A 20,323-nucleotide genomic window follows, 5' to 3' on the forward strand; every position below is an offset into this window, starting at 1 on the left:
CAAAATCTTTCCTTTCCTACGCAGAGTGCTGGTTGGAAATATTCGGGTTTTACTCTGTATTCGCCTCTCCATGGCCGTCTCCCTCGCTCTGTCCTCGCATCAGTATCTGAACATTCTTTTGGATGGCTTCCAGCTTCTGTTGCATCAACTCCTGGCGCCTCTGCTCCGCCTTCTGCTGCTTGTCCTCCAGCTCCTCGAGCGTGGGCGGCTCCGAGTGGGCCGCCTCCTGCATTAGCTGCTGAATGCGCTTGGGTGGCTGTCTCAAGGTCTCGTTGAGAGGCATCTCCGGCTGCTGTTCTGTGTCCAGCGGAATGGTAAAGGCCTCCGAGGCAGCTGTCAGACAGAGAGAGAGAGAGAGAGAGACCGGTAATAAGCAACTCAATCGGGGGCTCCGGTGCACTCACGGTATTCCTTATTGCTGGCCATTCTGTTCGACTCGGCCGACACGGGGCCTTTAGTGTCGTCTATCGTTGGGGCGGACTTGGAACTGGAGCAGCCCATGCTAGGCAGCCAGTAAGTCGTAAGGCATTACGTCTAAGACTTCCGTTTTAGCTCTTCCTTCCTATACCTTTTGCAGCCGCAGGGATAATGACAAAAGGATGCTGCTGATGCTGATGCTGATGCTGCTGATGCTACTGCTGCTTCTGCTGCGACTACGGTTAATGTGATTTCCTGTTGCATCCGCTTGGCTACACTCAATATTCAATTTCCGCTGCTGTCACACTCATTAGACTTCAGTCGAAGGAGCAGCTGAGGACTACATTTAATGGCTCATTAGTATTGATTTTCTTGGGCTTTTCCGATACGACGCAATACTGTACCTCCTGGCGGTGCGCGTTCCAGGACACTGGCAGGTGTGTGCGGCCGTTTGTCAGGCGAGCGGCTGGGCAACTGACTCGAAAAATTGCAATGCAAAGTTTTCCGCGCTCGTGACCATTAATAATAATAATCGCATAGACAGGGGCAGGGACAGGGACAGGGACAGACAGGATCAATATTCACATGAGGCTTGCGTGGGTGCCAGGGGCCAGGCCAAACACAGGCAGACACGGACATGGGCCCACTGGTCGTAGTCCTAGTCCTCGTCTAAGCCCCTAATGTCAATCAACTCTGGCTGGGGCTCTGGCTCTGGCTGTGGCTCTACTGGCCACAATCGACGCTAATTGTGGTGGCAGACACAACTTCCCCGGTCATGAGACTATAGATGTATGTATGTATGTATGTATGTGTATGCCGCAAGTTTAGTGACCCACTCAACTTTGACCACGGCCGGGGAGGAAAGAGTGGGCTTTGATTTCTGTCTCAACAGTTTGCCCATTGTCACCGCTTGGCCATAAAAGACCATGGCCCAAACACTAACAACTTCCGGCTATGGGCTGGGCTGGGCTAAGAACTGGTCCCGCACGGAAGCGCGGGCGCGTGCCAATCCACCGCCCAGGTCGTCCACACTTAACCACTCACCACCACAGCTGCCATTAGTATGTGCCACACGTTGCGCCTTTGTGGCCAGGGTCTCTCGCATGCAAATTGCCCCAGCCGCAGCGGAAGCGCAACCGTCACCGTCACCCCCCCAAGACACTCATCCGTGGGCTGTAGCAGGTGCTGCAGTGTGGTGCGGTGCGGTGTGGTGCTACCTGCGCTAGTAAGTAATGAGCGACGTTTAATTAGGTTAAGTGTCAATAAGATGATGTCGTCAATCAATCAATTGCAAAATACTCAACATGGACATCCATCAAGCGGCTAAATACCAAAAGGCATTTATTTGTCTGTCGCACACTTTTCTTCTGAGTGTACTTAATCCAAGCCTTCTCATAGATACTCACCTTCCATTCGTGTGTATATGTATGAGAGTGTGTGTGTGTGTGTGGGGCGTGGCCAGGGTTCGGTAAGTGCCATTTGCGAATGAATGGTTAAACGGCAAATACCTTTGGTCGACTGCTTGCACTTACATAGCTGAAGGGGAGTATCTATCGAGGGAAAGTGACATTTAAGGGGGTTCTGAACTACGTACTTTAAGAAAATCGAAGGATTTCCTTGCCTGTAGTGCTCCGAAAATAAGCATTATCCATTTGTTTTATATGCAAAAAAGTGTTTCATATATATTTATGTATTGTATATAATATAATAAAACAATATAAACTATTAACAAAGCAACTTGACCTCTGCGGTTTAGGAACATCCTCATCCTCATTATCCTTCTCTTTCTTCCCCTTTATCGATCTTGATCCCGAACTCAATATGATGTTTTCATAGCTTGCAGAACATTTTTTTTTGTAAACTTACGTATAGTTTCATATATGTAGATATGCCGTTGGCAGGGTTGGGTTTCTCCTTCTCTTCTTTTTATATAGGTATAAAAATAGTTTATGTACGACATAATAATGGATATACTCGTAGTAGTATGACTTAGAGTTAGCAGGCGATCGTGAAAACTTTAAATAGACTTTGCGAAGACGGGTACTGGGGATCCCTTGCTGCTGCTTCTTGTTTTGTTGCGGGCCAGTGCTGATAAACGCCGTTCTCAGTGTTGGACAAGCAGTGGTCGTAGCGGGGTGCTAATCATACTCCTGTTTGATAATCAACGATGCTTTCTCGGGTGTTTGCTCTGACTTGATAGCCGTGGATCCTACTCCTCCTCCGCCTCCTCCTCCAGGACCACCGCTGGCCGATGAGGCCGCCAATTTGTTGCCCTTGATCAGACTGGCTGCCGTGGAGCTGAGCGGGATAGTCACATATTGATTGCCATCTGGCGGATAGAGACAGTCGTGAAATCTATGGTGAAATCTTCGGTAATCTTTGCAACACTCACCCTCTTCAGCGTGCAGCTGCAAGTGTCCCGTTTGTATCAGTTGCCTCAACATTTTCGGCGGTATGTTGGCAAAGGAGGCTCCCGGATAGACATATTTGCCATCCCCCGACGATCCTCCTCCGGCAGTTGCTGCCGTGGACGTTGAGGGTCCTTTCTCAGTCTGATAGCTCAGTGCTGGCATCGGCTTGGATGCCGCTGCTGCAGTTGCCGTTGCAGATGTCGTTGCAGTCGCCGCTGCCGTTGCCTCTGTTTTGCTGGGATCCTGACTGGCTGGCACTTTTGTGGCCACCACCTCGGACACCACTTCAGCGGGCATTTCCACGTCCGAAGAGTCGTCCGACTCATTGCCCGACGATGTTGGCGATCGATCATCCTGCAAAAAAAAAAGATAGACACTCGATTAGTGGGGTTCTTCGCTGTGCAGCCAAACAGTCTGGTGCTGCTGCTACTGTTGCTACTGCTGCTGCTGATCTTAAGCCAGAGCTAAGTTGAGGATGATTGCCTGGATGGCTGCCTGATCTGGCTTGGTCTGGTCTGGTTCGTTCTGGCCTGGTCTGGGTCTGGGTCTGAGCCTGTTCTATATGCCAGCCCAGTGCCTGACAAAAAATCCAATATGTTTGGACCAAATATGGCGCGAAATTGCGTATAAGTGCTGGCCAGGCTGTTCGCCGGCACGCATCTCAATGAGCTGGCGTTGCCTTAAATGTGCACACGCGTTAAAGAATTTAGAATATTGATTTCTGATTCTCTGGCCGGCAACGGGGACGGTGACGGTGACGGCAGCGGCGACGTGCACAGTGCGGGGACATCATCCGTGGCATCGCCTTGTCTGGTATCGTTCGCGTCATTTTAATTTTGATTAGTGCCACAGGCTGAGGCAGAGGCACAGGCAGAGGCAGGGTGTAGGGGCAGACAGTACTGGAGGCACTGCAGCGACGGAGCGAACAAAAAATAAATCAAAATAATTGCAAACTGTAACAATGCGATCGCCATTTTGTGCGAGGGAGATCGCAATGGCATTGCGCATACGCCGCGTGCCCCGTCCACAGACTTCCAATGAAATTGTAGCAGCCACAGCCACAAGCACAGGCAGCAGCAGCAAAAGGCAAAATCGCATTGTTGCCGCTGACTAAAATGGGCGTCGTCGTCGTCATCGTTGTCGTTGTCGTTCGTCTGCTGCCAGCCAGTCGCTTGGCCAGTGGATCAGACGACCGCCTTTTGAGTGACAGCACCAAGACATTTTAATTAGCAAAAGCAACGACGACAAACTGTCTCCAAGTTGCCATGATATACTTGGCAACAGCAGCAGCAGCAGCAGCAGCAGCAGCAGCAGCAGCAGCGGCAGCAGAAGTTGCACTTGTGGCAGTTGCAACTGTTGTTACGCTTGCGGGCTTTTCAGTGGCATCAAGTGGCAGACAGAGGTGCACAAAGGGGGCTGAAAGTGGAGCTGCTCGTGCGGAGGTTACAGAGTGACAGGCCAGGCCGCTTGGTAACAATCAAAGTCAAACGGAAGGAATCAATAAACCCACCCAACGATCTCATAAATCAGTAGTTTATATCAATTGATGTTTATTTCCTATTTATCTTATCTAGCCCCTACCACCTTTCGTATTTAATTACAGACCACACAACAGACGATTTCACTTTGTTAAACACATCATTAAAATTCGCTACACAATAAACGAATAAACAAATAAATATATTTTAAGAAAACATTAAAAAAAGCCATTTGCCAACAATTAAAAAAAGAGAGAGAGAAACGAGGGGGAACGTTGTGAGTTGCTGCGGACACCGCAACTCTACAGTTATACCCGATACTAAGTCAGTATGGCTCTCTTCCGGCAGACGCCGCTAATATTAAACGACACGACAAAGAGTGCGTGCGAGAGAGACAGAAATCAGTCTGAGCGTGACGTCGGGCGCTGCGTAGCCACTGCAAATTGATTTCTTGCTTTTGGCTACAAAAATGATCCGATCTGATCAGCAATCTGATAGATATGGTCATTATCTATGATTCTGCGTTTTTAGTTTTCTCGAATGTGCAATATTGTGGATGCAACAGATTTTCGTCCTTTGTGGGGGCGGAAGGGGGTGGAGCGAAATTCTGAGATATACGTTTTATAGTGAGATCTAACAGAAGTGCGGATACCAAATTTGGTTACTCTAGCCTTAATAGTCTCTGAGATTTGTGGATGCTCCAGATTTTCGTCCTTTGCGAGGGCGGAAGGGGGTGTGGCGAAATTTGGACACGAAACGGTCAAGGTCCGATATCACAGGAGTGTGGATACCAAATTTGGTTGCTCTGGCTCTTATAGGTTCTGAGATCCTTGAACTCATATTTTGCAATTGGCAAAACCGACCATGAAACCTGTGTGTTAGAGAGAGACAGAGCGAGAAAGAATGAAATTGTTTTCTTGATTCTGGCTATAATAATTATACGATATGGTTCAGATTTTGCACTCTAGAACATATAGTCATCCTCTACGATTCTCTACGTTTTTGGTTTTCTCGTATCTTTAAAATTGTGGATGCCACAGATTTTCGTCCTTTGTGGGGGCGGAAGTGGGCGGGGCGAAGTTTTGAAATATTTTTGTAGCAGTGACATATCACAGAAGTCTGGATCCAAAACACCGTTGCTCTAGCTCCTATAGTCTTTGAGCACTAGGCGCTGAAGGGGACGGACGGACGGACGGACGGACGGACAGACGGACAGACAGACAGGGCTCAATCGACTCGGCTATTGATGCTGATCAAGAATATATATACTTTATGGGGTCGGAAACGATTCCTTCTGGACGTTACACACATCTATTTTCACCACAAATCTAATATACCCCAATACTCATTTTGAGTATCGGGTATAAAAATGGGAAAAATAGAGATATGCGCCCCCGGGTGGACTCGAACCACCAACCTTTCGGTTAACAGCCGAACGCGCTAACCAATTGCGCCACGGAGGCTCTTGAAAAACGCGCCGACAATGGCCCCATTAAGGGCTTTTGTTGAAGGAGAGCTTTCTACTTGGCTTATATAGGGGCTGAATCATCCTATATGGTTCTTCTGTTGAAATTTATTATTATGAGATTAAAGGCAAAGATCATAATTTATAGACTTCTATAGATTATATTCTTTGAAATGTTGAATGGAAACTAAGAAATATAAAAGAGAGATCTCTTAAAGTATAATTTAGTGCAAGGAATTCTGTAACTCCCACTGAAAAATTGTCTTTAAAGTGTTCCGGTTGTTAGCCATTCATTAGTGAATTTCCAGCGAGAGATAGACAGACCTTGGAGCTGTGTGGCACACCCACTGCCAGTTCCATTTGCGCATCAACCCAAAATGCAATTTGAATTTGCTTCACAAACAAAAGCACAGCACTGCACATTGCCTCCACACGTGGGACTGTGAGTTAAAACAGACAGACAGCAGGAGGACAATAGGACGACAAGTTAGTTTTGTCAGCGATTCGAACAGTTCCATCGATAGCTCCTGCTTGTGGTACCCCTCTACCCCTCCCCCTACCCATTCCCAACTGGTGATGCTGCCTGCCAAATTGATAGTCGTGTGTCGTGCGCAAATGCCGAGCGTGTCTCATTAAATGACAATTAGAGCTGAGAGCTGAGAGATGAGAGCTGAGAGCTAAGAGGCGGGGACAGGAGCGGGAGTCGGGGAAACCCTGCCCCTGGTTGGGGGCTTCGACTCTGTATCGGACTCGGACTCCGGACCCCGAACCCCGAACCCGGAGTTGGCAATTGGTTGGATGGAATGCCACTGGTCGGGCCAATGGCATGCAATTTATATCGAAATAATGCCGGGCATTGTCTGGTCCGATCTGGCCTCGCTGGCTATCGGGCTGGCTTCGAGAGAGCCTGCGACAAATGCAATTATATAGAAATTTGTCTTGCTGTGATATGTGCGGCATGTTGTTGTTGTGGTTGCTGCTGCTGCCGCTGTGGCTGTGTGGCCATCAGCAGCTCCAAAAATAGGCAATTTGGGAAAGGCTAATAATAAATGTTGGCAATAGTCGTCAGTCCGTCCGTCAGTCAGTCGTCAAAAGCATTGAATGAATGAATTTTCAAATTGGCTAACTGACATTCACAACCAAGGTGGCATTTTATTTGCCCCAAAAGTGAATGCGAGTCAATTCGGTGGCTGCCACACATCCACTGCATCCACTGGATGCATGTCCAACTGCAACTGCAACTCCACTACGCCACCGCCACTGCCGCCGCCGCCACCGCCGCCACCGCCGCTCGTGTGGTGTCGTGTGACCTACACCACCAGCGCGACTGACTCAATGATTGACGGATGGCACATTTGCCAATTGATTAGTTGTTTTTACCAAAATGGTTGTTGCCACAACAAAAGGCGACAACTGTGTGGCAGTCAGCACCCGCTTCGAGCCAATGAAAGAAGGAACAGGCCGCATCTAAAACAGCAACAGCAGCAGCCACAGCAAACAGCTAAAACAGTGTTAACCCATTCTCAGTTTAGCTCGTTGAGATCGTTCAGCATTTGGCCAATAAACATTTGCATTTTGCATGTTGCATGTTGCTGTGGCTGCTGCTGTTGCTACCACTGTTGCTGTTGCTACTGCTGCTTTTGCTGCTACCGTTGATGCCGTGTACATCTACCGCCGCTGATAACTTAAGGCCGAAAACAAAGGAATAGCCAAATGTGCTCGCCTCAGCTCTCAGCTTCCACTCCACTCTCAGATCCACTCGGTGCCACTCGGCTCGGATCTGCTGAAGTCAGCGGGCTCCATTGATGCTGGCGCTTTCAATGAAAACATAAAAATAAAAATGCAAATTAAGCCTGGCAAACGAAAGCACTTAAATCTAACGCACAATTGCCCAGGGAACGGGATGGGGATGTGGGATGGGTTCCGACAGTGGTTCGAAAACAGGAAGAAACCCACCAACCGAAATGTTTTTTTGTTTTTTGTTGTTGTATCCATCTTTTCGAAGGGGTTCTTTGCCATCTTTCAGAGCTATGGGAAATCAGTATCCGAAACCACTGTTGCTTGATTTTGTAGGAGGAATCACACAATCACAACCACAGGACAGGACAGGGAAGGACAGGACAGCGGGGCTCTGGAAATTCTCAACAGGAAACGTTGGGGCAAATGGCATGGGCCTGGGCATGGGCATGTGGCATGGAGTATGGGGCAAGCAAAATGGGGCGGCTTGTGAAAACAAAAGCCAGAAAGCCGAAAGCCGAAAGCCAGAGCCAAAGTCAGTTGACACGAAACAGCACAGCACAGCAGCAACAACCAAACAACCAAACAACAACCAACAAACAGCAGAGGAAGACACACAACCTCCTCCACTGCGTAGAAATTTGCTGAAGAGCTGGTGCTGCTGCTGGTGGTGCTGCTGGATGGTTTGGCCATTTGGTCTCTTCCACAATTGTCGTCGTTGTCGTCGCATCCGGGCCGGGCCTGCCACCACAATATGGAGTCTTAAAGCGTTTATATCCGCCAAGCTTTCTGGCCGGCTTTCTGTTTTTGGTCAAATCACAGTTTTGTTTTCTGTTTGCCGCTTCCCCGCCATTTCTGGGATTGGTAAGCGCTGTGCTGCGGTTACACGGATTCACGCGCAAAGAAAGCGGCCAGCAGGAAGTACTCGTACTCGTACTCGTACTGGGAAGAGAGTCACTCGTTGAGTCGTGAGTGGAGAGAGAGAGATAGAGAGATAGAGAGCAATCGAGCGGGAGAGAGTTCAAATTCATTAGTTGGGCAGAGTCGGGGCTTCAGTTATGATGGGAATTAGCATCTATTTAAATGTCAGTCAGGGGCGCATTAAGATGCCACGATTGCCCTCGGCCAGTCAGTTATTGTTTTCCGTTTGGCAATTATTTGCCCGGAATTGCACTCGCCGAAAACCCCACGAAGAGGCACGCAGCGGAGTGTTCTCCAAGGAAGCTCCAACCCGGTTGCAGGTATTTCTTTCAGTGGGCCGAAACGGAGCGAAACGAAACGATTGTCCTCAGGCCTAATTATGCGTGCGACGACAGCCGAACAAGCCCCCGAACAGGACAGCAGGCCGCAGATGAAACGCCACCGATTAGCAAGGGGCATAGCTGCACCTTACCCCCCCCACCCCGCCCCACCAAGAGCACCCATAGCTCCCAATTCCTGCAATTTATGATGGGCACTAACAACCGCAAAACAAGCCAAACAAACAAATGAATTGAGGCACAGAGGGACACAGAGGCCCACAAAACGAACAAACAGTTGAATGGAAATTGCAATTATACGCGAATACTCGTACTCTGTCCAAAGCGGTCCAGGGGTAGAAGGAGGAGGATGAGGAGGAGGAGCACCATGTGGGTGCCCGGACAAAGCTAGTAGCTCGATGTTTAGCTAGATTTAGCCAAAGCAAAGAAGGCCCCTAACTGCCCATACAATCTGGAGCCGCTGACAGCGATTAAACTCTAGAATGCAACAGAAGCTCCTCAGCCATTGAATGCCTGCCTATCGATGGCTCCTCTCAAATGAAGCGGCTAGTCGAAAGGTTATTCAGATCTATGGGGTATTCAGATACGTATATCCCAGCAGGCCATTTGAAGGTACTCCCATGAGGGCTTTAAGCTTTGATCTTGGATCTTGGGAGAGCAAAATTGGATCAAGCTGGGACTCAAAACCCATAAAAGATACTGCTTTTAGCATTGGGAAAGAAAATAGAGCATTGCTTAAGTTCTGGTCCACCAGAAACTGTATGGTTTCCACCCAATTAAAAGCAATTTTTCAGATATCGAATCGAATATAAACTGCAATCCAGTTTAGCCACAAAACTAATTGAAAAATCAGTTTCAGCACCCTGTCCGGCCGGCGCATTGATCATTAGTCAAACACCAAGTCTAGAATTGTTTGGATTTCATTAAATTGTGTCACAAAAAGCCCAAAGATCTGTTGAATCTCGCGTGCCCACGCCCACAATCGATGGAGAAATAACAAAAATATTCAATCGCTGATTTCATATTTCTTTTTTTGAGTGTGCTAAAAACTGGTTACACCCAAAGCCAAAGGTTGGGTGTACATATACATATATATGTACATATATCTAGATAGATATGTATATAGTCAGTCGTATATAATTGAATAAATTTCAATAAATACATACGCGGGAGATACGTCATTTTGTAGCAGGTTGGTGTCAATTGGATTCTCATACAACGGAGCCAGAGCCATAGCCATAGCCATAGCCAGAGCCGAGCGGATCGGATCGGAGAAAACACACATAAATTGCCGCTCATTTGTTTGCTCATTTGTCCCCCACGCAGCCAATGTATATAGAGCCCGGCCCAAAATGGCATTGCTGAGCAAGTCACAGGCGAGTCTGCAGTGTGTCTATAATATCTAATACGCACACACGATCGCACGGGCACAAGTCCCGCCCACAGGTCGTCTCCTATATACACACATAAAATATAACTGCCTAATGAAACCCCAGAGAGAGAGGGAGAGCACGAGCGCACGAGAGCGCGAGAGCGCGCGAGAGAGTGTCAGAGCTGGGCTTAAGAGAGCCCCAAAAGAGCTTTGGAGGGAATGCAAGATATCTGTTTGCTCCCTCTCACTCACAGTCCCCAGTGGCGGGCGTTCTCTTAAGAAAATGTCGCCCCACAAACGAGTTTCTCCTCAGGTTTCTGCCCGAGCAGCGACTCAAGAGACCCATGCGATGCAGCTACGTTTTCAGTCTTTGAGTAACTGCGTCTGCGTGACCTGCACGACGATCGAGGATCGCACGACCGCTTCTGGATGGGATCGATCTTCTTCGGCTTTCCTTCGGCCGCTGCAGAACGATCGGAAGACGTGAAAAGTGTGACCAAACAAGAACAGACAGAAAAGAGCTGGAAAGTGTGTGAAGAAAATTAATTACAGTACATTGAAAGATGGTGACTTGAATGCTTAAGAGCTACGACATGATCGAATGCTGCCTGCCTGCCCGCCGATCGAGGAGGCACAGCTGTGCTGTGGACGGTAGATCCCTAACTTGATTCGATTTCCTTAATGGGTAAGTGTATATGCATTATATTTGTATTAAATAAGTAAAATTTTGAAGAAAACACAAGTGAAAAATGTTTAAGAAAGTGCCTTATAGTTGAGAAGATCATCTAATGGGTAAAAGAGATTTAAAGTGCTGGCCATAATGATCCCAGAATAACCCAGAGTTCGTACTTCTTAGGCAGTCAGCAGCTTCCATTCCATGTTCAAGTAGATCCATTTGTGACCCCTTTAAACCAGTGATAAGCCAAGGCTGCGGAGCTATAGCCAAAAGCTCTGATTCTACTAATAGATAGCCCACTCAAAGAACTCCAAACAGTAGCCCAGCATGCCGACAACTCAATCAAAGGCCTACAATCACACAATCACCCCGACTCGGGCTGAGACTGCGAGCCAGACGGAGCCCAGTCAGAGGCCTCAAGGCTCGCCCGATCAGAGGCTGGCCTTTGGAGTCCCAGTCTCAGTCGCAGTCGCAGTCAGAGTCGGAGTCCAAGTCCGTTTGTGGGACCGCCAAGACGGCGTCCACATTTCATAAATCAGCATGAGCGGAGCAAAAGGTGGAACAGTGCAGCGTGCAGCTTGCAGCAGCAACCGCCTGCTGCGAATCCCGACTATTTATTGTATTTTAACAACATTATAAACGAGCATTTAAGTGGCGAGTGTTGGGATTGCTGTTAGGCCGTTTTGATTTGTGTTAGAATTCGAAAGCGAAGACAATAACCGAATATCCATATCCATATCCATATCCCCGGCATACCGACAAAGCCGTTTCATAATCACTCGAAGAGGAGAGGCTTTCCTAGCAGACTGCCTGCCTGGCAGGCCAACAGCCAACAGCCAACAGCCTGTGGCAGGCTGTGGCAAGGCTCGGAAGGCAACATGTGGCCGGGCCATAACGTTGTGTCGTTTGGGCCGGGTCAAATGTCAGGCACATTATTTTTGTATTTACGTATAATAAATATAAAATTCATGATGCATTTTTGATAGATTTTCATGCCAATAAACAAGCTAAACGAACCGATAGAATGGTGTTTAAGCCAACACCACCGCCAGCCTCGATGCTCGACGACGACGCTCGACGACGACTCCCAGCATCGACAACAACGACTCCGACGACGATTCCTCCAACTGTTTTTGTTACCCCATTGTGTGGGTACATAAATTGCAAACCATAGCGAAAAAAGACCAGGAAGCTGCGTTTGATCGGGGTCCTGTCCCGGGTCTCGGGTCTCATATAATTTTGTGTCTATGCAAATGTACGCGCTCGCTGCATTCAGTTTTGCATTAGCCCGCGACTCTGGGTTTCGTTTCGTTTTGGCCCGACTTTGGTCTGATGTTGAAAAATCGATGACGATCGGACGGCCGATCGAGTCTGTCAGTCTTTCGGGGCAGCGGGGTATCGGGGCAACGGGCCAGCGGGCTAGCGGGCCAGGACGTGGCCGGAACGGGGTCTGCGATGGCGGACCAACCACGTTGACGTCTGCTGCTCTCCCGAACAATGCCTTGTTGACACTGATGGAAAATCTGCGTGTCACAAATATCAAAAATGCAATCGTTAGAAAGCAGGACAAGGCTCTACGATGTATGATGGATCTCCATATGATCCACTCCGTTTCCGCTCTCCACTCTACTCCACTCCACACCACTCCAATGTCCTCCCGGAGTCGCTGTCTGTGTCTGTGAGAGAGTTATAGATCTCTGTTGGCTGATATGCTAATGCCTGATTGGATGGGAAATGTTGAGAGTAGCCAAGAGTTGATGGCTGATAGCAAGTGATTGTCTCTGGGGAAAGTCAGTTTGTTAGAGATCAAAGAAACAGTTTGGGGCATATCCATGATCAACGTCTATGGATATGGAGTGAATATTTGAAACAATTTTAATGGAGAAGAAAATTGTATCAGAGAAATGTTAGACCATTCGAATGAACATATTTTTCTGAAGACAAAAATAATCGCAAAGAACACAAGCTTCAATAATTCTATAGATCACGATAAGGATCTTGCTTTAAAAGCTGTGAAATAAAAATGGAATTACGATCAAATTGATTTTCAATCAAGACACTCGCTCTGCTCCCTTCTCTCCCTCCCGTCTCTCTGCGAATCCCACCAAAGAATAAAACACCTCTTCCCTAATTGAATGCCAATTTATAGCATTTATAGAAACAATATCAAATGCAGCTCACAGGCAGGGCAGCTCTTTAAGCAAATATGCCAAATGCAATATAGGAACAAAAAATCAGGCAAAAGATATTGGCAGACCAGAGAGAGGAGCGCCCAGGGGCAGGTGGCCAGGGGGAGGACAGAAAAAGCCAACTAAATTACTTAACAAGCCCAGCGGCTGAGCTCGGCTCGGGGCTGGACAACGACGACGACGACGACGAAGACGAAGACGAGGACTACGATGTCGATGATTTACTTGTGCGTAATAATGCGACGCCCGCAATGCTGGCCAGGCCATGGCAGTGGCAGTGGCAGTGGCAGTGGCAGTCGAAGTGGGTCTCCTCCTGCAGAAGCTCCTGCTCCTCCGGACGATGACGATGGCAATGCCGAGGCAGGGAGCAGGGTGGCAGAGTGGCAGAGTGGCAGGGAGGCGGGCAGTAAATGCATGTGAGAAGAAGTATAACTGGGAATGCGCCTCAATTTAAAATGCGAATTACATTATCTGATCAAATGCATTCTTCAGTGCGCTCCAGGAGGAGCACAGCACACACTGTGTGTGCGGATCGATCCACTCCACTCCACTCCGCTCCGCTCTGCTCTGCTCTGCTACTCCGAAAGAACGAGGAGTGAGCAGAGTATCCATGAGGATCGTATCCATGAGAGAGAGGAGAGGGATCCCTCTCCGTGTGTGTGCCCGTGTGCCCGTGTACCCGTGTGGATGCTGCACAAATAAATAAATTTTAAAATACAAACAAGTAGCGCGCGCAAAAAGCGCCGAGTGGAAAATTCGTGACAGCAATTGTTGATGAGCAGCGTGTGAACAGCAGCAGCCTTGTCCCCGCTGCCACCACTCCCCCACCCATCCACCATCCGCCGTCCACCATCCATCCAGAACTCAAGATCTCTCAGAACAAAAAAACAGAGAAAACAGAAAAAATACAAAACAATGTTGTCGGGCAAACGCGTAATATTGAGCGACTAATAGCTGGGGCTTGACTTGAAAGCGAACACGACGCCGGATCGGATCGGCTTGGGTCGGAGATCGCTCCACTCTCTGGGGCCGTGGTACACCTCCGCAGTCTAATTAACTCCTACGAGCAGCGGGCCTCAGCTTTTAATTAAGGCGCACCACACTCTCATAGATCTTATATGTATTATATATATATGTATATACAAGTATGACAAGAATCAAATGTATACTAAAGCCCAATAGCCGCAATAACAGCAAAACAATCAACGATTCCCCACATCGTGGGCAGCTTTTCCTCCTCCTCCTCCTCCTACATAGACGCGAAGCGGTCAAATCAAACAAGAATTACACAATTACAAGTCGAACGAACGAGCCCAAGATACGTAGGGCACTCGGAAACTACTAGAGGAATCAACAAACAACTTTAAACATTAGTAATAGGTTACAAATAACCAATTATAGGTATCCTCTGCAATATAATTTAGTTGAATTATGCAGAAAACATAGCTATAGCCTGAAGCCAACTAGAGCGTTTTTAAGGAAAATGTTCTGTTTTCAGAAATTGTATTAACGACGACGACACAAAACTTTTGTATAATATCGAGAGATACATTTCTTTTTCTTCTTTCGGGCGTGCCCTAAGACTTGGAAGACCACCCGAGGAATCCCTTGGCAGTCCTTGTAATTTTAGAGGATTAAACAGCGACACAAAATCACAAAAGCTAAGTCGTTTTGAAAACTCTTTTCGCAAGAATAGACTTTTCTTATTGACGCTAAAACTCAACTGAAAACATCTATACAATTAAAGAGAAACAAAAACAGTGCAACATCTGTAGAATGTAGCCCTGATTGACTCGCAGTAGCATTAAAGTAATTTTGAAGGTGAATTTAAGGACTGAATGGAGTTGAAAGTGTCATCAATTAACTGGCAGCAAAAGAATATGGTTATTTCTCATTTAACTTACTCCAAGGGGACAAAAATAGACGGTGCTGCGATAGGTTCTGACCGGATACTTATGAAAATGTGGCTTATTTTCCATGGTGCCTGCCAGATTCGTTATCGAATTTTGAAGTAGGACCAAGAGTGGCCTCTGCAGGAGAGGTCCCGGGGACAGATGAAATGCCAAAGTGCGCAAACTGTGCCAACTTCTCCTGGGCTCTGGGTCTGCCTTTGCTTCTGGCTCTTGCCACCTTCCTCCTTTGGCGAGGTTGCTGTGGCTGCGGCTGCGGCTGCTGTGGAGATGGACTGATGGACTGACGGACTGACTGACTGGCTGTCTGACTGCAGAGACATCAATCTAGAGACGGCAGGCAGGCAAGCAGGCAGGCAGGCAGAAAGATAGTTGGGACAGACGATTGGCAACTCGTTGAGAGTTGACAATAATGACGCTGAGGACGTCTCCGTCTGCGTCTGCGTCGCCGAATCGATGACGATGATAGAAAGTAAAAGAACCAACGGCCAAGAGCAACGGCGAAGACGATCTCTGGCCTGCTTCTGCATTTTAACTGCAATTTTAATGAGACGTGGGAAAAATACTCGATATATATGTACCACGAATGCGGCTCCTGGCTGCTCGTTTTGTAATTTGTAAAACTCGCACGTTGCCAGCATTAAGGACATGCAGATTTCCCTACAGCACCCTTACCCATACCCATACCCATGCCCTCTCCTTATTGATCAACATTTATGGCTATATTTTTAGTGGTAGCCGCAGTCTGCGCGAGCCACGAGTAGCAACAAATTAGCACTGACAGGCCTCCACAGTGGAGAAGGGGGGCAGAGGCCGGAGAGAGAGAGAGAGAGACAAAGGACCACCGGTCCGGCCTCGGTTCGACTCGGCCGGCCCATTGTCCATGCGGTGGCACCATGTGGCATGACCATGATCGTCGGCTCTAGCCAATTGGACGCCTAGCGTGAGCTTTCTAGGTGGCATCCTCAGCGCAGCCGGACAGCCGCTGCTTGTTAAATGTTTGCCGCCAAAGAGAACGGAACGGAACGAAACGGATCGCATCGGATCGGAACTGTCGGGTGACGACTCCTCTAGCTGGTCTTGCCACCCAAACTCAAAGCCAAACCCAAGCCCAAGCCCAAACCAAAATTCGTGAGCGTCATTTGAATGGTGTGATAATTTTTGCGCCTCCGTTTGGCAGCTTTGGCAGTGAATTAATTGCGTGCCACATTATAAATTTTTGGCCCTCAATGCTCCCCATCTTCCAGTCACAGTCACAGTCCCCGTCGCAGTCGCAGTCGCAGTCCCGATCCTTGTCGCTGCTTATTAACGCTTTTCTATACCCACAAAACACACACACACAAACACGCAATGGGCAGGGGGTGAGGGGGCATTCTCACACGGGAGCGCTGCGGCAAGCAGCGACAGTAGCAGAAATACCAAAAGTTTTGTGGCATGTTGCAGAGTTGTTGGGTGTTGTTGTCACTGGACGTGTGGGCATGTCAAGGCGTTGTCGCAAAGTGGCAGCCGGTAGCCACCACTGGCACCGCTGATTTCTCTGAGATCTTACGCAAATATTGCGCATACGCCATGTGGCCAGTCAAAAGGAGAAAAGCGGCAGGCAGGAGTTTGACGATAAAGGATATTCATGTCGGACAACTTTCTGTGAAGTTCAGATTCATATATGTATGCATTCCAAGCCTACCCTCGGGTTCAGAATGTTGAAAGACATTTTCCAATGGCTTTGAATTGCAATTCGATTTCCCCCATATTTGGTCATCCCAGGGAACCATTTTGTAGTTCAATTATTAACCCACTAAATATTCAGTTTTCTGGGCTTTTCCTCTACGAGCACACACACACGCGTTTAATTTCCCCCTCAGATACGATAATTCTGTGTCTCTTTCTAAATGCACAAATTTGCATATCAAATGTAGCAATGAAAAAAACTGCAAAATAAAGCAAGCAAAGCACCAACAAAACAAACGCCGCCGCGCAGTCGCCTTTCATAACAGCAACAACCACAACAACACTTGCAACAGCAACAAAAAGAACAACTACGACTACGACTGGGACTGAGACATGTAGCTAATGCATGGACAATGTTTTCTTCCAATTTTTTTTTTGCACTCGCCTCTTTTTTCCTTAACAAATTTGCGTATTCTGAACGATACGATACGGTACGAAATTAAGTAAATTACAATATTGTACGACGATTGCCGCAGTGGATGTTACCGTGGAGTGGGGGTGGGGGGGGTCTATATGTATGGCTGTGTGTGTGTCTGTGCTATATTTGCGTGAAATTATTATGGCAATCGATTTTGGACCACCCAACCACAGGAAAAACGATGAGCGACGCAGAAGGATAGAGAGAGAGAGAGAGGAGTACGTATGTAGAAGCAATAAAATGATCGATAAAATTATTATTGATTACTCATACGAGTACGACTCGCGTCTAACGGACCAACTGCGATGAGCCTTCTAGCGGGCAACCGATAACGATGGCGATGACGATGACGCGATCGCCCGCCAGAGATACGACAGCAATTATTTTCGTCATAAGTCAGCCAATGTGGCGACGATGTTGCACTCGGGCCTGGCTTGGCTCTGCTCTCTGTGTCTCGGGTCTGGCCGCCACCGACGCTTAGGCTTTAGCTTTCAGCTGCTGCTGTTGCTGCTGTGTGCTCGTTTTTTTTTCTCTTTTATACATATATACTGTGCATATATGAGTGTACGTGTAGTTGCTGCGTTGAATCGCATACACAACAACAACAACAGCAACAGCAACAGCGACACAACACAAGCTTCCAAATAAGGGACGGCACATGTGAACTGAGGAAGCTATAACTATCGCTGCGGGCCACGCAAATCGCTGGCGTTTCCACTTTCGCATAGATTTCCATGGAAATCAACGCATGCCGCCAATCTGAAGTTCAGCGCATTGATGCAACTGCCACAAAATTGGTTCAGTTGTGCCAGGTGGTGACAAGCAAGTCGCCAGCCAGCCAGCCAGCCAGCCAGCCAGCCAGCCAGCCAGCCAGCCAGCCAGCCAGGCCCCAAAAGCGATCACCGATCAATGGCGACCAGGAGTCGTCGCCGTCGTTGTTGTCGTCGGCGGTGTCGGTGGTGGTTGTTGCTGCCGCTGCTGCTGCTGCTCGTTGTCGTGCAACATATGGCAGCGATGACAACGCATGTTAACAGCTTTTTAAAGTCATTGCACAACAACAACAACAACAACAACAACAAAAACAATAACTGTCTTGTGTCTGTGGCTGTGTGCCACAATTCCCAGGCCGATAAGCACTGGATGTGATCCGATGCACGAGTATAATTCAGATCTGATCCGAACTACAAAGAACACCCAAATTTGGCTGAAATCCGATATGAGATATATCCTTGAACAACTGAAGACAGGAAATCTCACGCGTGCCACCAACATGGAGTAGTGGAGCAGTGGAGCCATGGAGTGGCAGCAGAAGCGAGCGGAGCGGTCACTGGAGCGGATGGAGTTGAAGTATATTATCCAAAAATGCGGTCTGGCGTGCCTTTGAATTAAGGTATCGATTTAGTGCAGAGCCAGAGCCAGAGCCAGACCAAGACCAAGAGCATAAGCAAGAGCAGGCTGGTCAGGCTCCTGGGCTGGTCATCTCTCTGTTCGTCAGTCATTTTCATTCATTGTTGGCTCGCGCTCATTGTTGGTGTGAAATTTAGCACAGCAGCAACAGCAACAGCAACAGCAACATCAGTGGCAGCCACAGAAGCAACAAGTGACTGCGGTTGCAATGAATCCGCATAACAGACATACAACCAGCACGGACAGACCCCAGACACACGGACGGACACTCGAAGACCTCTTAAAATGCGGCAAAATATTTCGCGTTGTTGCTGTTGCTGTTGCTGCCGCTGCCACTTCTGCTGCTGCTGCTGCTGCTGCTGCTGCTGCTGCTGCTGCTGCTGCCGTTGTTGTGGCACAAAAATACTTTTTAAACGCGCTGAAGCGTCAAGTAAGGCAAAGCCCAGGCAAAGCTTTCTGCTTTCAACGGATACGCACAGGATCAAGTGTTATAAATGTTAATTCGCAAATAATTGCAGCAGCCACGAAAAACGCCATAGCGTCGCCGTCCCTGTCGCCGTTCCCCATTTTTTTCCCCCTCTCCAAGTGGGGCAGAGGCTGGGGCTTGATGCCTCGTTGGATTGCTTAATCGGCGCCAATCAGACGATGCCACTAAGGTTGGGTCTGTGTCTGCGACTGCGTCTGCGTCTGGAAGAAGTTTGTCAATTTCCAAGCAGCATCAGCAGCATAAGGTTTAATTGAAAATTTATGGCACTTTCATTAGAGCCCAGCCAAGGAGAGGAGAACATCAAAACTTTCGTTTGGCAAAAGAAATAAATCTCAGAATATTTGGGAGAACATTTCAGAGTAGATACTATACATAGATGCTGTATATAAGCGATACAGTACATACTCGTACAATTTGTGTGGATTTCAACATTTCGATTTCGATTGTGGGCAGGAAATGAGCTGAACATCGATTGTTGTTTCACTTTTGTTAGCCGCACGGTCGCTGGCTGGCTGGCTGGCTCTGTGGGCAGAAGGCGGCTCTGGCTCTGGCTACCCGTGTGGGATGTCCGCGTGTGCTTCATTATATAATGAATCGACTCTGGGAGATGGGCACACACCAGCATCCCCCACCATCCACCATCCACCGTCGACAGCTGAAGCTCAAGCTCAAGCTCAAAGTTTAGCTTAGAATTTATTACTCAAAATGTTTTTGTGGCCCAAGTTTTTGGTTAACTTGTAACAAATTTAGCTACTTTCTGATAAAAACAAGCTGCAACGAGCGACTCGCCTCGCGGAAGTTGGTAAAGTTTCAATCAATATTTGTTCTAAAAACTCAATGAGAAATGCGAGGAAATTTGCGACAAAAGTAGAAAGTAAGAGAAAGAGAAGTCGCCGAGTCTCATTCTGGATATCTATCGCTTGTTTGTAGGTTTTACTCCAAAGTGTACTATATTTTATGGAAATTCATTCTCACTTTTTTTTGTGGGAGTGGGAACCTTCGCTGGATTCATGGGTGCCCAAACATTTGGTAATCAAAACATCTTCATATAATAAATCCCGTCTATGAGGCAACCACTCCGACAGAAATAAAGAAGGCACGAGAGATTCTCAGCCATAAAATGGCCAGTGAAGCGGAGCTGCCTCTGCCTCTGCCTATATAAGTGCTGTGGGGATGGCAAGGGGGAGGGGGAACAGCTACAAGCTACTAAAAAAAACACACAAAAAACTATGAGCTTCAACTGAAATGTTTGTTGCCTCTGCCACGCTTCAGTGAATGGGCGTTGCTGCATTGGGCGTGGCTCGGTGACGGCGCTAGAGAGGAGTCACGGCGCCAGGAGGAGGAGAAGGTCGTTGAGATTTCATCGTGG

At 47.9% G+C, this 20,323-nt stretch overlaps 2 protein-coding genes and 1 non-coding gene across 4 annotated transcripts in view; all 3 read right to left on the bottom strand.

Annotated features, from left to right (window-relative positions):
• Positions 1–12: 12 nt before the first annotated feature.
• LOC108158242 lies at positions 13–1,355 on the bottom strand. 2 transcript variants are annotated; one of them, XM_033391129.1, is made up of 3 exons: positions 822–1,355; positions 405–757; positions 13–333 (listed from the first exon to the last, which is right to left on the bottom strand). In XM_033391129.1, exons 2-3 carry the CDS (start codon positions 499–501, stop codon positions 50–52), a joined length of 381 nt encoding a protein of 126 aa, XP_033247020.1. In that variant the 5' UTR covers positions 502–757; positions 822–1,355; the 3' UTR covers positions 13–49. The 2 variants fall into 2 exon arrangements, with proteins under 2 accessions (XP_033247020.1, XP_017145964.1); XM_017290475.2 differs by lacking the exon at positions 822–1,355 and having other exon boundaries at positions 405–814.
• Positions 1,356–2,320: 965 nt separating this feature from the next.
• Positions 2,321–20,323, bottom strand: part of LOC117188011 (serum response factor homolog) — a 28,627-nt gene continuing 10,624 nt past the window's right edge. Inside the window, exons 3-4 of the mRNA XM_033391128.1 lie at positions 2,810–3,182; positions 2,321–2,746 (exon numbers count right to left, since the gene is read on the bottom strand). Of these exons, the coding sequence (XP_033247019.1) occupies positions 2,556–2,746; positions 2,810–3,182 (564 nt within the window). The 3' untranslated portion in view covers positions 2,321–2,555. The remainder of the gene's footprint in view (positions 2,747–2,809; positions 3,183–20,323) is intronic.
• On the bottom strand, positions 5,696–5,769 carry Trnan-guu. Its single transcript has one exon. It is a non-coding gene; the product is annotated as a tRNA-Asn (tRNA).

Source organism: Drosophila miranda, chromosome 3 (genome assembly GCF_003369915.1).
Source record: "Drosophila miranda strain MSH22 chromosome 3, D.miranda_PacBio2.1, whole genome shotgun sequence".
NCBI classification, from domain to species: Eukaryota; Metazoa; Arthropoda; class Insecta; order Diptera; family Drosophilidae; genus Drosophila; species Drosophila miranda.